The 16,630-nt window shown below is 39.3% G+C and overlaps 1 protein-coding gene across 4 annotated transcripts in view; it reads left to right on the top strand.

Moving 5' to 3' along the window:
• Positions 1-281: 281 nt before the first annotated feature.
• INAVA (innate immunity activator) overlaps positions 282-16,630 on the top strand; it is a 36,633-nt gene continuing 20,284 nt past the window's right edge. Inside the window, exons 1-2 of one of the 4 annotated variants that reach the window (XM_063444412.1) lie at positions 282-364; positions 2,363-2,448. In XM_063444412.1, the coding sequence (XP_063300482.1) occupies positions 2,394-2,448 (55 nt within the window). In that variant the 5' untranslated portion in view covers positions 282-364; positions 2,363-2,393. Of the gene's footprint in view, positions 365-493; positions 652-2,362; positions 2,449-16,630 lie in introns of those variants that run through there. The other 3 variants (XM_063444414.1, XM_063444411.1, XM_063444413.1) reach the window with 3 other exon arrangements.

The raw sequence follows: 16,630 nt of genomic DNA, 5'->3' as shown, positions 1-16,630 counted from the left end.
GTCAGTTACCCTCCATTCCTACATTAGTAAATGACCCCCTGTGGATATTTAACATTCTCATTTAAAGCACTATCTATTGTCCAGTGGGAAGTCATTGAGACTTAAGAAGATTGAGCACCTTGGCTATAAACATATACTGTTTAGCAAGGCAGTGATTCACTTATCAATGTGTTCCATTGTACATGAGTTTGCCTATGAAAATGTAAATTAGCAAGGATTGTTCCACCCACTTCCTCCTCCTTACTCCCTCCCTCTTCTCAGGTATAGACAGGTAACTAGCTTCTTCTCATTCCTCACTGAGCTCCCTGCATATTTACCTGCATAGCTCCTGCATCTGGCTCCTAACCACATTTCATCCATACAGGTAGAGATCAGATGGAAGCATGGACAGGCACTATATATACACATTCAGTAGAAAAGTCATGTATCTTTCATTGTGTACTATTGTGCTAGAGAGAAAGTTAGATACTTCACTTCTGGCAAGAAAGCTGCTCTGTGATATTCATTTTATAGTTAATGTTCTCCTAGTCTAGACTGCAACAAAGTTTTTAGCTGTACACCTTTATAAAGACTATTTCACTGAAACGTTGGGGCAATTTTCTTGATTATTTCTCTCTTCTCACCACTGCTTTTATCTTTTATTTTTTTGCGGTATGTATTTTGATGTTGGTTAGGATTTCTTTAATGTATCATTGTGAGCCTAATACCATGTATATTATTGTTGTGTTTCTGTTTTTGCCTGCATAAATACATGTGATTTATGTATATATTGTTTGCTGGCTGCACAGATTGTTATTTTGATATCATTGCCATTGCATTTGGTACTGTTTAGACAGACCTTGTACATTTGATCTGGAAAATAAAGTTTATTTGCACTTAATGGTAGTGCTCCTCATTCTGTATTGATTTTATGTTGTTTTGGCGAATTGGGAAATAGGACCATTTAGTGAGCACTCTGTTAATGTATTTGTTTCTGTATGTATGTGTGTGTGTGTGTATATATATATATATATATATATATATGTTTAGATTTAACCTATTGTGTGCCTACCTTTCTAAATAAGATTGAACAAAACAATCAAGCAGCTAGAAAGGAAATGAGGTATAATTACACAAAAGGTGAGGTGCATTCCAGTCTAAGTGAATAATATTTGCTAGGTTTATCGAAAGTCTGTAATCTTTGTATGACAGGGGAGAAACTAGGTTTCTCAAGACAGTAAGGCGATGAAGCTAAACTGTGAGCTATACATCAGGGATTAGATTTTATATCTTAAGTCTTTTTTGTGCAATTTGTTCATCATTTTAGTCCCTGTTGATGCTTTTTTTGCATTGTTGGCAACTTAAAATAAAAATTAACCACAGAACCCGACATGAATTCTTGAATTGGCCAATCTTATAAAATTAGCTTGATTAAATCATCTATACTTAAGTAATGATGTAAAAGTTGGCATTTTAGCAAATAAGTAATGGTACTACTATCATTTTGAGACTCGGCACCGCACATAGTGTGTAGGGCATATTTATATTTCAGTTTTCTTACTAAAACAATACAATTCATCACAGGTTTTACACTATGCCTTGTGTTCTTAACCATCCTATTTAAAAAAAAAAAAACTAATAGATTTCAAACTCTAAATTGTAGTATACATATTTTTTATTTTGTAATTTTTAAGGAAAATCTGCTCACCATACAGTATTGAATCCTTTTCGTGTGCTTTGAGCAACCTTCAAAAAACTTTATCTGAAATGCCTGTAAATATCTATTTCTTACATTCAAATGTTTTGTTTTCTGTAACTGCTGCTAATGTTTAAATATTTGTTTTGATGTATTTAATATATAACTGCAGATATATTGCACTGTGCACCGCACAGATAGATCTGTATGTATACATCCTGATAAAACTCTTTGTAAATAGAGTGTAAAACAGAATGTGTAAAACTTCACAGTCACGGTGACAGCACATCTTTTCAGTGTATAAATGTCCTTATGTAGTGGATTTTAAGAGATTGACCAATTATTAGTGTAAGGGAACTTAGGAACTCCTTTCATTTTTGTAATTTGTGTTATAATTATATTGACACACCTTTTCCTTTGTTACATGGTAGGGCAAAAATTACTAAAAAATTACCAAACTGATGGTACCTTATGTTACACAAAACTTAAAAACCTCACAACATTTCTGATAACAGCATGATATGTGGGCGTTAAGAGATTGGGAGAGTCATACAGGATCTGTCTTAGACTGGCTATACTGAGTCACAGGTACAAGTGGGGAGCTAGACATGTGAGGGGCAAAGGTTATCACTGTAAAAGTGCATTTATTTTATCCATCAATGAATTAAATTTTTTGTTTCTCTTTAGGGCTAATCAGAAATATTTGACTTTGGGGACTATGGGAAAGAAAGAGGAAGCAAACAACTGTTCAGATCATTATATTATCCAACCAGGTAAGTGGAAGGACAGTCAATTGATACAATTAAAGGCTTTTTAAATAAACCTAACCTTTTCTTAGGGCTACCTGCTCTAAGAGCCTGTAAATATAATCAGGAGGCCAAAAAAGAAAGATTTGTTTAGTGTAATCTTATAAATGTTATGTGGTATCAGATCAGTAATAACACACAGGAATTTTGAAATAAGGTAACAGCGGGAGTCTTGATAGAATAATCTATTTAACAGCTTGTCACAAACATACTATCTAAACCATTGTTGTAGAAAACACTTCACAAATTAATCACAAGCTCAGGCAAGGGTCTTTGGCAGTGACATGAGAGAAAACACAATGCATGCCTAAATAGGGTGGTGCAAGTAAATCAGCTGAGAAAATACAAATATTTATAATAAACTAGCTGACTGCATTCCAGGAAGGATGATAAAGTGGAGCACTGCTGATGGAATTCAAGACTGTTTGGGGCATGAATAAGGTTACCCCAAAGAACAAAAAAGCACACTTATATCATAATTGATATATTAAATGAACTAATTATTTCAATCACAATCTATGTTTTTGTGTGATTATAGCTGTATTAGTCCAGTGATGCATAGTTACATAGCTGAAAATAGACGTCCATCAAGTTCAGCCTTCCTCACATATGTTTTTGCTGTTGATCCAAAAGAAGGCAAAAAACCCAGTCTGAAGCGCTTCCAATTGTGCAACAAACTAGGAAAAAATCCTCCTTGACCCCAAAATAGCAGTCAGATGTTTCCTTGGATCAAGCAGCTATTACCCCACTAATTAGAAATTATATCCCTGTATGTTATGCTTTTGCAAGTATTTATCCAATTGCAGTTCTAGAATAAGAGATGAAATTTGTATCTTGTAATATTTTTTTCAGGGGGGTGGGGAGAGTAGGGGTCTAATATCATTTTGGTATACAAACTTTCAGGAGATCCTCCCTTTTTTAAATCTGAAGCATTTCTGTGTTCTGTAAGCCTCCAACATCTTTATGACCACTTGGATTGTATCTTTGCCTTCCGTGAGCTTTTTATTTTCCTTACCTCCTCACTGTTCATCATTACTCTTATAGCCACCTCTCTAACTGGATTATTTTCCCAACCCTGCAGCACATTTGTTGTGCTTTTATTTCCCCAATGATCACAACTACTTTTCCCTCCCCCAACCCATTAACATCTCTGAATATTTTGCCTCAAGGCCTAGTCAGCAGCAGCCTGAAAAAACACATCACCCTGATCTCAGATTATCAGCTGAGCTGTGCAGTTCTTGCACTGGAGTCAGCATGTGTGACCTTTCACACTGCACTTTCTCCTGTTTGAATAGGAGTTGGAGATTGTAAACCTCTCATTGTGGGTGCACACTAGGAGCTGTGGGATGCCTACATGTCGACTGGAGGCAGTGCGGCTGTTCATGCAGTTTCTCCTGACCTCCGTGTTTGTAATTTTACTGAAATAATAATCAGACAAAAATGTATTGTTGATAGCACTATACATTGTTTGTTTTATTCTCTGTAAAGTGACATGTCATTACATATGCACTTCAACTCTTATAACTTTCCATAGTATCAAGCACATTTAAGCTGCTTTTAATGGGAATATAAACGGCGTAAAGAATACACAAGCAACGTATACCCTTAATGGAAGCGAATTAGGGATAACAACACACGAAAAGGACTTGGGAATTGTTATAGACAACAAACTATGCAACAATGTGCAATGTCAATCAGCAGTGGCCAAGGCCAGTAAGGTATTGTCATGCATGAAAAAGGGCATTCATTCTCGGGACGAGAATATAATTTTGCCTCTCTATAAATCACTGGTAAGACCACATATTGAATATGCTGTGCAATTTTGGGCACCTGTTCTAAAGAAGGATATCATGGCACTAGAAAAAGTGCAGAGGCGGGCTACAAAATTAATAAAAGGAATGGAACATATCAGCTATGAAGAAAGGTTAACAAATTTAAACCTATTTAGTTTAGAAAAACGTCGCCTGAGAGGGGATATGATAACATTATACAAATATATTCGGGGCCAATACAAACCATTGTGTGGAAATCTATTCACAAACCGGACTTTACATAGGACACGAGGCCATGCGTTTAGACTGGAAGAAAGAAGATTTCGTCTAAGGCAAAGGAAAGGTTTTTTTACTGTAAGAACAATCAGGATGTGGAATTCTCTGCCTGAAGAAGTGGTTTTATCAGAGTCCATACAGATGTTCAAACAGCTACTAGATGCATACTTGCAAAGACAGAATATTCAAGGATATAATCTTTCAATGTAGGGTAATAACTGCTTGATTCAAGGATAAATCTGACTGCCATTCTGGGGTCAAGAAGGAATTTTTTGTCCTAGCTTGTTGCAAAATTGTGCTTCAAACTGTTTTTTTTTTTTTTTTTTTTTTGGATCAACAGCAAAAAACAGGTGTGAGGAAGGCTGAACCTGATGGACGCAAGTCTCTTTTCAGCTATCTAACTATGTAACTATGTAACTATGTAACTATGAATATCTTGGTCTTAGTCATATTCTTTGTATTATTACTATTATTATTATTATTTATAAAATATTTTTACCAGGATGGATACATTGATATTTCTCTCGTTTTCAAGTATGTCCTGGGTCCACAAAACATTGCATTGTTACAATAGGATACAATGTTACAAAAATACAATATACAAACTCTCTCTATCTATCTATACATATATATATATATATATATATATATATATATAAATATACATACACACACATATATACATTTAATACATAACAGGTAATAAATATTTTTAACCATGACAGGTGCATTCTCTGCTAAGGTATATTGCCATAGATCTCTTAAAAGATTTTAGATTGAATTAAGATTTGACTGTGTCCCTGAGGTTATTCCATAATCGTGGTGCTCTGTAGGAAAAGGAGTATCGAGCCACTTTATTTTTGTATTGCAGTATGCTAAATATCGTGCTAGTACTGGATCGGAGGCTATAGGAGGTGGAGCATTCTACTAGGTAGGGTGGGAACTTCCCAGAAATGCTCTTATGCACAAGGCTGGAAAGATAAGGAGTGGGTCAGGATTTCAGCGACAGCCAGTTTAGCTCTTTTAACATGTCAGTGGTGGGTAAAGTAATAAAATTCTGGTACAAAGTGGCAGGATTAATTATACAACGTATTAAGTCTATTAAGGTGGGTTTGCGGTGCGGGGGCATACACTACATCCCCATAATCAATGACCGGCATTAGCATTTGTTGCACTATCTGTTTCCTTATTGTAGGGCTTAGGCAGGATTTGTTTCTTTCAATGTGAAGGCCAAATGATAGATTGGGGTCTAGCAATATACCTAGATATTTAAGAGAGCAGACTGCTGTCAGTATGCTATTTGAATTTGTTCTGATACACAATTGTTGATTTTGTAGTTTACGTAATTTAAGTACAGTTTCAAAGATTATTGTAACGGTTTTGTCAGTGTTTAGGAAGAGTTTGTTATCCACTTTTCTACCTTTGTGAATTGGTTTTGGAGCACAACCTCAAGCTGCGGAAGCTTGAGTTTACGAGCGTAGATTACAGTGTCGTCTGCATACATGTGTACAGTTGAGGATTTACAGACGTTAGGCAGAGCATTTATAAATAATGTGAATAGCAGGGCGCCGAATATGGAGCCTTGGGGAACACTACACGTGACTGGAAGGGATAGGGAAGCGCTATCAGAAATGGCTACATATTGCAATCGGTCTCAAACATACGATCGAAATCAGGTTAGCGGACGATCACCAATGCCTGTGTTTTTAAGTTTTTGCAAAAGAATGCCATGGTTTACTGTGTCAAAGGCCTTGGAAAAATCAAGGAAAATAGCTCCAGTTAAGTCTTCTTGTTCCATGCCAATTTGGATGTCATTGCAAACTTTTCAGAGGGCAGTCAAAGTTGAGTCATTTGGACTACAATATTGCAGTGTGCTAAGGTGCATGGGCAGTAAACATTAGTGACATCAATGAAGGAGTTTTCATTCTTTTTCGCCATACATGATACATCTAAATTGTGCATGTGGCACACACAAAGTGGACAGACATTTCTCTCTTCCTCTCTTTGGCTGTAGAAAGAGTCTAAGCCATGGTGAGCATGCAGTCATTGACTCATACAACAATTGATGCATACAACGTAGTTCACAAAACTGTGAAATGTGTTGCTAAAAGGCTGATAGCTGCTTATTAAGAATTGCTACACAGTCAATGTAATGATAGGAACTGGGACTTTGGGCTAATCTGTTTATCTCACATACGGCTGCTGAACAGGGGTTTATGGGACAGAAAAAAAACCAGAATGACAAGCTGATTGGTGGAGCCTCTTTGCTTGTCTTTCACAGGTCTTTAAAGGGACACTATAGTCACCTGAACAACTTTAGCTTAATGAAGCAGTTTTGGTATATAGAACATGCCCCTGCAGCCTCACTGCTCAATCCTCTGCCATTCAGGAGTTAAATCCCTTTGTTTATGAACCCTAGTCACACCTCCCTGCATGTGACTTGCACAGCCTTCCATAAACACTTCCTGTAAAGAGAGCCCTATTTAGGCTTTCTTTATTGCAAGTTCTGTTTAATTAAGATTTTCTTATCCTCTCCTATGTTAATACCTTGCTAGACCCTGCAAGAGCCTCCTGTATGTGATTAAAGTTAAATTTAGAGATTGAGATACAATTATTTAAGGTAAATTACATCTGTTTGAAAGTGAAACCAGTTTTTTTTTTTCATGCAGGCTCTGTCAATCATATCCAGGGGAGGTGTGGCTAGGGCTACATAAACAGAAACAACTCCTAAATGACAGTGAATTGAGCAGTGAAATTGCAGGGGAATGATCTATACACTAAAACTGCTTTATTTAGCTAAAGTAATTTAGGTGACTATAGTGTTCCTTTAAGCTGTAACTTTGATGGTAAATAGTATGTAATCATATTATTTAATGCATTGGCTGTGTATTGCATTAAAATGTGATCAATTCCCAAATATTGTGTCCCTATAAAGTATTCTTTCTCTCAGTTAGTAGAAAGACCATACAGGAACGGAGCTAACAGTGAGGAGACCAGAGGCGTATCTACTGAAGATAGCGCCTATGGCAAGCACTGAAATTGTGCCCCTTACTGCCCCTGTCAAAACATCTTACACACATCTTTGACATAACTTTGCCATAAAACCAGCTAAAAAAAATCAAGCTGTATGTAATGTGTGCATGGTATGTGTTGGCTGTATATAATGTGTGTGTGGTAGAGCATGTTGACCCCTCCTGTTTTCTTTAAGGAAGGGGGGCTATGATCCCTGGTGGTTCAATTGAGGGGTCATACTCCCTTGTCATCCAGCAGGAGTTAGCTTTGCGGGGTTGTCCAAGAGTCCCTCATGGTCCAGTAAGGGAGCACCACTGGCAGATGCAGACCTCAGTAATCACTCCTTCACAGGTCGGCACTCAGCGAGTTAGAGTGCACACTGGAAACATTCGGCGGCTGCGGTCTGACTCACTAGAGAGCACCAGATCCCAAAGAAGCCATTACTGTAGTCTGCACCTGCCAGAGGTGCAAACCTCATGCTGCCAGCTCTGATCTCCCTCACCAAAGCAGCCCTGCAACTTACCGGTATCAGGGCTAAAAACTGAAACTAATTACATACCTTGGCCACTGCTCAGTGGCACCAGAGCCATATTAGGGTTGCCCAGGGCTGTCGGTAGGGTGCCAGAATGGGGTTCTTTCCTAGAGTCCTGGGCTGTGTGTTGTGTGAGTGTGTGTGTGTGTGAAAGATAGTGTGTGTATAGTGGCTGAGTGTTGTGTGGCAGATGACAAGAGCTTACCACCTAAGCAAGAGGGACACAGATACATTCCCCGGTGGGCTCCCTGATGGGCACCTAGAGCAGTTGTTGGCCTTCCATTCTGGCAGGCTGTGATGACATCAGAGTGCAGGCTGGAAACGAGGGAGTGCGGCTTCACCATGGACAACCAGTGAGTCATTTTTAGAGGGCTGCTCAGGTAGATCTCTTGATCTCATTGCCACCTGGAGGGGGACCAATCAGAGCCACAGCTCTAAACGTCTCTGATGTGGCGCTCCCTTCAAGTGGCACCTAGGGCATGTGCTATTCTACCATACCTTGGAGGAGACAAAAAAAGAAGTTAATTATGTTAATGTTGCTGTCCGTTTTCTTTTAACCAAAATGTCTTAAATATTTTAGAATGTCATAGACTGTAAAAAAACTATGTATTTCATTGAGCAGGATGTAACTTGCAATACTTGAGTAATGTTCACAATGATTTACGATTTTATGTTGTTACATCTTGTTTTCTTTGCAATAAATGTGACTTGACAACTTTTATAGCATCAAAGCAACACATGCAGTTAGTAAAATGAACATATTCTTTGGAAATAATTTTTATTGAAAACATTTTTTTGTAAGATTACAACAATTTATAAAAGGTTAGGGAAGGGGAGGTAAGGGAAACTTGGAAGAAGGAAGGGGGAATCCATCCAATGGAACAATTAATTTAGTAATATATAAGGCCTACAATTCGAGTGACACATTGCTACAATAGGACACATTGTTACAGACTATAGGCTTTTTTAATGTAATCTTCCCACACATCCCAATCGTATTTTAATTGTGCAAAGAGGTGCGAGTTACTTCTATGTGATAGTTTGTGTGCTTTATTTTCTAGGATTAGGTTTAGTACTTCTCTGAGTGATGGCATATCTTTAGATTTCCAGTACCCAGGCAAACAAGAGGTGGCAGCTATCAAAATGTGGCTTAATATTATTTTGTTAATTCTGCTGACGGACTCAGGGAATTTCTTGAAATTCTTAAAGCAAGCTCAGATGTGAAAGTACCAATGTTTCTATCTACCTTAAAGGACCACTATAGGCACCCAGACCACTTCAGCTTAATGAAGTGGTCTGTGTGCCAGTTCCCTCTAGGATTAACCCTTTCTGCTGTAAACATAGTGAAAATATAATGTGTATATATTTATATACTTTTCTATACAGTACATATGTGCACCCTGGAACATGTCATTATTTCGCTGGTGGATTCAACATCTCAAAAAGAGAAAGCAATGAAAAATCCTTAATTTATACATAAAACCAAAGTATTTTGATTGATCATCATTGGTAAAAACTTGCAGAGGAAGAAAATAGGTTTACTTGCTAAACAGAATTTTTTTGTGAACTTAAATCTGTAGTCCAAAATTTAGACTGATTTGAATTAAATTTCTCTGCAATTCCAATATTTTACCGTAACATAAATTTGATGCACCTGCACTTTATTGTTATTTAAACATAACTTGCACAATTTTTTTTTATTTACAACAATCATGGCCAGATTAACATTGGGGCTGATGGAATATGGAATGTCCATGGAATAGGCCCATTGGTTTAAAAAAAATAAAATAAAAATTTACACACTACTCTTAGGGTTGCCACCTGGCCGGTATTTATTTAAGGCAGCCTGGCCGGTGCTGATATTGCAGTAATACCAGCAATACAAATACCGGTATTTTTCTTAGTATAAACAGAGGTTACTCTATCAATACCAGCACTGGCCAGTAGGGGTCGATGTGTGTGTGTGTGTTGAGCGAGGCAGGGATAGGAAGTTACAGCATATACCTGCATCTCTTTACTCCCTGATCTGCAGGGAGCAGCTACACAGCACAGAGAGTCCAGACAGTAGCTCCCAGCCTGCAGAGATAGCCTACAGCTCAGGGAAGTGAGGGATGGGGTAAAGGCTGCAGGGAGACATGGCAACACTGAGAAACTAGGGGACACTGTGAGATATGGTGAAACAGGGAGACCTCTGAGGACACTGGCACACTTGGGGACACTGAGACATGGGAACACTGAGACACTATGTCCCCAAGTGTCTCAGTGTCCCCATGTCTCCCAGCCAGTGTCCCTGGTGTCTGTGTTCCCATGTCTCCCAGTGTCCCTAGTGTTTTAGTGTCCCCTAGTGTGACATGGGGACACAGACACTAGCGGACTCTGGGCGACATGGGAACACTGGGCAACATGGGGACACAGATACTAGGGGACACTGGAAGACAGAGAGACACTGGGAGCAATCCATCTTTACAGCAGAATCAAACTGTAAGTAGTTTTTTGGTGATTTTACAGAATTTTCTCTTATGTTACTCCTTGTGATTTACATCATGTGATGTAACACATGCATAATTAGTTATGCAAATTAGTAAGGCCTGTAGTTTTTTCCAAGAAAGGTGGCAACCCTAACTACTCTTCACATACTCTTGTTTAAGTATGGAAACTTAAGAGGGATATATGGAAACAAAACTTGTGGACTAGTTGAAATGAAGTTAGTTAAAGTAATGCTGACTTTGGTCTCTCTAACACTATGGCATGTTCTTTCTTCTACACTCACTACATCCACCTTTTCACTGCCCCAGACTATATACTAGAAGCTTCTGCCTGCTAGTAAGAAGGTAAGGAGACAAGTGGACATGTGAGTAGGACAAGGGGACAGTCCTTAGAAAGCATGGAGCGAGTGCATCATTAGATGCATTTATGCCAAGCTCAGCATGCTGTTGACCAGCATGCATTTATGCCAGGCTAGCCTTCCAATTCTTTTGGCAGACACGCCTCCTTTTTGGGCATGTTCGTCCCTTTTGGGAGTTCTGGTTACATGATCCGCGTCAGTGGGCCACCCTTTTACACCGCACATTGACTTCCTGCTTCACTGGACACTGCTGTTAGGGGGTATGGATTTACTTGAAATATGAAACCATTAATTTGAGAGATTGGCATATTTTAATAGAATCTGAGTTTTCTTATACTGCATCCTATGAGTTTCCCTCCGGCAACATCTCCACCAGATGGATAACGCTTGAGAGGTATGACTTTTAGTGTTTTTGGTCTATAAGATTCTGTACTTAGGCCCCTTCTAATTGTCAACACCAGGCCCACTGTGCTCTTAATCTGGCCCTGACTGGATGAACACTCACTACAATTGCAATCAATTCTGGTTCTTAGTACAAAATTTATTTAATTTTCAAAAAATTTGTAAGCACACTTGAAAAATATGTGTAATTTGGATACATATTAAAGGGACACTCCAAGCATTATAATCACACATCCTTGTAGCCCTTCGCCACTTGGACCTGGAGAGGACTGCTTGCCAGCCTCTTGCCATGTGATTATGGTCCCTGGGAGATTGGGCCCTTTAAAAACAGTATTCGGCCCTAACAGAGTGCATGTCACTCATTCTGGCCCTTTAAATACAGTGGGGCCATTCGGTACTTGCCCTGTGTGAGCAGTGATACCCCCAGATAGCTATGCCATGGAGCCTATTCATATAATGAAAGACTATGGGAAAGACTTTGGCTCCATGGCAATTAAACTGTATTTGTGTGGTCTGCGTGCCATTCACCTAATAATGTGCACGCAGACCTGAGCTATCTGGGGATATGTTACATGTCTGTGTTTAATGTATAAAAAGTAACTTTATGTATTTTAAAGTGTTTTACTGTCTTTGTGTAACCATGTGCTCAATGGAGTCTGCCTCTATCCCTGGATAATTTGATTACTTCCCCCCATTGTCTCCAGGATAGAGGCCTCTGTGAAACCTGTGTGAGCCAGATTTTGCCATGCTGCCAGGGGTTTTAAAAGATACTTTACTAACTTTTGAACCCCTGGTCTGATTCATGCCAATTTTTAATATGTTGTTCCCCTGAATGGATTGATTGTGGATATGGATTTTTATGTGAATGTGATGGATTTTTATGTGAATGTGATGAGGTTTTAGAGTTATGAAAGTTGGGTAAAAAGTATGTTTTAACTGTATGTATAATGGGATTATGTGTCACACTAAGGGGAGGGGATGTGTGGGTTGCACCCGTGATACTATTGGTTATTTTATGCCTCCCTCTGGGTGTGGCCTGTATGTGTTCACTTGTAATAAAAACCAGGCTGGGTGTGCCAGCACCTCAGACCACTGCTTGACCCTCAACACGGAGCCTTGTCTCGTTCTTGGGGGGATTCACTGTATGCTGTTGGAGATTGATTGCTAGGAGTGTAAGCTGATGTCTGCTTTTCCTGTTCGTCTGCTAGCAGCTATTCGTGAGGTTCCAGTTTGGAGTGCTATTTTGTATCCAGTTCGAGAGTTTGGTGTTCTGCAGTAGCTGTGCCTGTCTCTCAGAAAGGGGCATATCGCCTAAACTGGGTTTTATCCTCTTGTAAATGAAACGGTCCGTTACACTACCGAACGGACGGCCACCCAGGAGAGGAGTGTGCTGCTGGTTAACCTCTTGGCCCCAATTAGAACGTTGTGGTTTACCGCCCACACCTCTCTATTCTATTCGTATGGGTGGTCGTTGTTCGTATGCCGACCACGAGGCGGCGGCCATTTTGGAACACGAGAAGGATCAGCGGTGTTCGGCGATTATTCTATGGAACTAAAAGCGGACACTTTATCTACCGAATACCGCTGAAAACTACCGCACGCCTTCTATTTCGTCGAGGCATACGAACACCGGTCCGTTCGGGAGTTTGTAACGTACGTATGGACTTCGCCCAGATAGCCGTCCCATGGAGTCAATCGTATACCGAAAGACTTGTAAGAGACTTTGACTCCATGGCGATTGAACTGTGTACATTGGATCTGAGCGCTATTCGGTAGAAATGTGCACTCAGATCCAGGCTATCTAGGGATACGTTACACGAAACACATCTTTCGGTATTTTCACATTTATGTATTTTAATGTATTTTTATTACTGCATTTAAAATGGCGATTTGCCTCTATCCCTGGAGATAATTAGGTTTCTTCCCAATTATCTCCAGGATAGAGAGGATGGATTTATGTGTGTGAGGGGGAGTGATTATACCTAAGCCACTGCGATTGGCTACTGTCCAATATGTGTTACAGTCTTCCATCTGATCCCCTAGGCCTAGGGGAGTGTCCACCAGGTGGGAGACCTGCATAAATACCGTTTATTTTAGCTGTGAAAGGAGTTCGGCTGATTTTATGTTTGTGAGTTACCGCGTTCCCTTATACTCTGTTTGGGAGTTTGGCGGTCGGCTGTGCAAAGCCTGCATTTCTACAAAAAGGCATTATCGGCTAAACGGCGGTTTCATCTATTTAAGCGGTGAGTGTCTTAACAGGTATGATCTTATTTTATATAAAAACAATGCTCATTTCAGCGCCCAATGGCCACCCAATCTTCAACTTCATCATTATTAAGCTGTGACCATTTTGTAAAAAGCACTGTAGCTGAGACGCAGAGGATACAAGATCCATTCACCACATTGTGTGAATGCCATGTACAAAACAAAAGAGAATGCACATCCCTATTTTACAATCTCCAAAATGGTCTGTGCCTTGTCTGCCCACATGTACAGTTGGAAATTCAGGTGCATAGCCCCAAAACAGACTTGTGAACAAATTGATAACAGCCAAGGATAACAACTAACAACTTATGAAAAGTTCCATCAGATCTGATGAATGAAACTGTAATTAGGGGCTAAACTGCATGTCCCAAAAACACCTGGGCAAAGGTTTGTGGAATAAGAAAAAAGAAAAAAAAGAAACTCTAGATTGGTAGTAATGATAGGGAACTGGCAGTGTTGCAATAAATTATTTTTACTTATGATACTGCAGTTTCCTTCTCCTTTTTTTGTATAATCGTGCAAGTGCCAGATTTTAAAATCAAATTCTACTTCTTTATCTTTCCTGAAACAATACATTTTGTGCATACACACCTCATATTGGCCCATCTTGGCTTCCGATCTCTTATATTTACCTATCTGTTGTAATGCAGTGTGGGTTTGCTAACTTTTCATGCCACTGACGAATGATAGGTGTAATTGAAGGAGGGGGCTCATTGAGAGTTACTGCCTGCCTATTGACGTTTTGCTAACATCAATGTCTTGAGATGTCATGGCGCTATGCAGATATCTGCACAAGCTATGCCACTTGTCTCAGATTGATGTAAGTCCTTCTATGTCAGTCTATCTGTGAATCAGTGATGTACTTCTGCAGTATGCCCCAGTCTTTTATAAAAACATGCCATTTGTAATACGGGAAATGGTCACTCTCAAAAATTTGCCATGAATGTTACCCTTCATCCCTGTATGAATTTGTAATGTAACATTAAATACCTACGTGCATACCCTTTCTACATATTACCATATATACTCGAGTATAAGTCTAGTTTTTCGGCACATTTTTTGTGCTGAAAAACCCCCACTCGACTTATACTTGAGTCAATGTCTGTATTATGGCAACTTACATTGCCATAATACAGACCAGGACCGCCGGGCTCATTACAAGCCCGGCGGTCCTGTTGGGGGCTGGCAGGAAGCGTTTACTTACCTTTCCTGCAGCTCCCTTCTCCTGCGTTCTGGTCAGCTCCCCTGTAAATCTCGCAAGAGCCGCGGTGTCAGAGCGTTGCCACGGGTTACCGTGGCAACGCTCCGCGCTGCACGCAGACCGCGAGACTTACAGGGGAGCTGACCGGAACGCAGGAGAAGGGAGCTGACAGGAGCTGCAGCAAAGATAAGTAAACACTTCCTGCCAGCCCCCCTCCTGCACAGTACACACCACCGGGGACAAAAAAAAATGTAAATAATAAAAAAAATAATAATAAAATAAATGTAATAAAAAAATATTAAAATAAAAAATAATTAGAATATTAAAATAAAAAATTAGAATATTTAAATAAAAAAATTAAAAATAATAAAAATGCCCTCCCCCCACACACTACACACACACTACACACACTCTGCATTATATACACACACACTCATACAAACACACACTCTGCATTCACACAAACACACAGAGTGTGTTTATATAATGCAGAGTGTGTGTTTGTATGAGTGTGTGTGTATATAATGCAGAGTGTGTGTTTGTATGAGTGTGTGTGTATATAATTATAAAAATCACAGAATTTTATAGCCCCAAGTTTTACCCTCGACTTATCCACGAGGCATAGCATATTTCACAATTGTTGGTCACAAAACTGCACTCGACTTATACATGAGATCGACTTATACACGAGTATATACGGTACTTTTGATTATATGCTAGCTGGCTATAAAAAAACAATAACAACATATTGTATGTGCATGTTTATCTGTATTCATTTTATATAACAATAAATCATTTGTGGGTGCTATTTTGATATAATATCTAAAATTCATAGAGGCTCTAAGGTAGTACTTGCTCAGTAGATGGCAGTCATTCTATGCTATATTTTTTTTTAGTGTTTTCAGGTTTTAATAGACTTCAGGTCTTTTGAGTGACTGCTTTTCAAATAGTGCTGTTGTCTGTACACGTTTAGTTATTTGAAAGGCATGTCCATTAGCATCTCTGAAATAAGTGCACGTTTCAAGTAAATGTTTGACCTCTTATAACTTACTGCGGTTGTACATTTTACATAATGTGAAAGTGATTCTTAAAGAGTTATAGTCTTGTTTTGATTAGAATTGCACTCCTACTAAGGTTTTGAATGCTAGACCTGCTTCTATAATATTTTATCAGCGATTACCTTATATATGGAGCATCAGAGGTTTTAATCCCTTGTTTTTAACCCGAGAGTATGTTTCAGAATGCATTATAAAGACATCTCTCAATGCAAATCTGAGAAGGAGTCTGATAAAAATCCATTCTCACCCAGTAACTTCTATTTTTAAATAAAACATTCTGTGGTCTCTAACATCACATAACATTTATAAACACCGGCTTTAACCCCTTAAGGACACATGACATGTGTGACATGTCATGATTTCCTTTTTATTCCAGAAGTTTGGTCCTTAAGGGGTTAAAGGGACGCTGTAGGCACCCAGACCACTTCAGCTAATTTAAGTAGTCTGGGTGCTGTGACCCTTTTGCACTTAGTGCTGCAATATAAAACATTGCAGTTCCAGAGAACTGCAATGTTTACATTGCAGCTGTAAGTCTGCCCTCTGTGGCTGTCTAACAAACAGCCACTAAAGGGTTTCCGGAATCCAAACAGACTTTTGGTCCGTTATCTGACGCTGGACGTCCTCACGGATCTCCAGCGTCACCGGAATCCCCATAGGAAAGCATTGAATAATGCTTTCCTATGGGGAGGTCTAATGCACGCGTGAGGAGCGTCAGGAGGAGCGTGGGTGGAGCCTGACTCAGCGCAGAGGGACATCGGCAGTGGGTTCAGGTAAGTGGTTTTAACC

Source organism: Pelobates fuscus, chromosome 1 (assembly GCF_036172605.1).
Source record: "Pelobates fuscus isolate aPelFus1 chromosome 1, aPelFus1.pri, whole genome shotgun sequence".
NCBI classification, from domain to species: Eukaryota; Metazoa; Chordata; class Amphibia; order Anura; family Pelobatidae; genus Pelobates; species Pelobates fuscus.
This window is presented reverse-complemented; position numbering and strand designations above follow the sequence as displayed.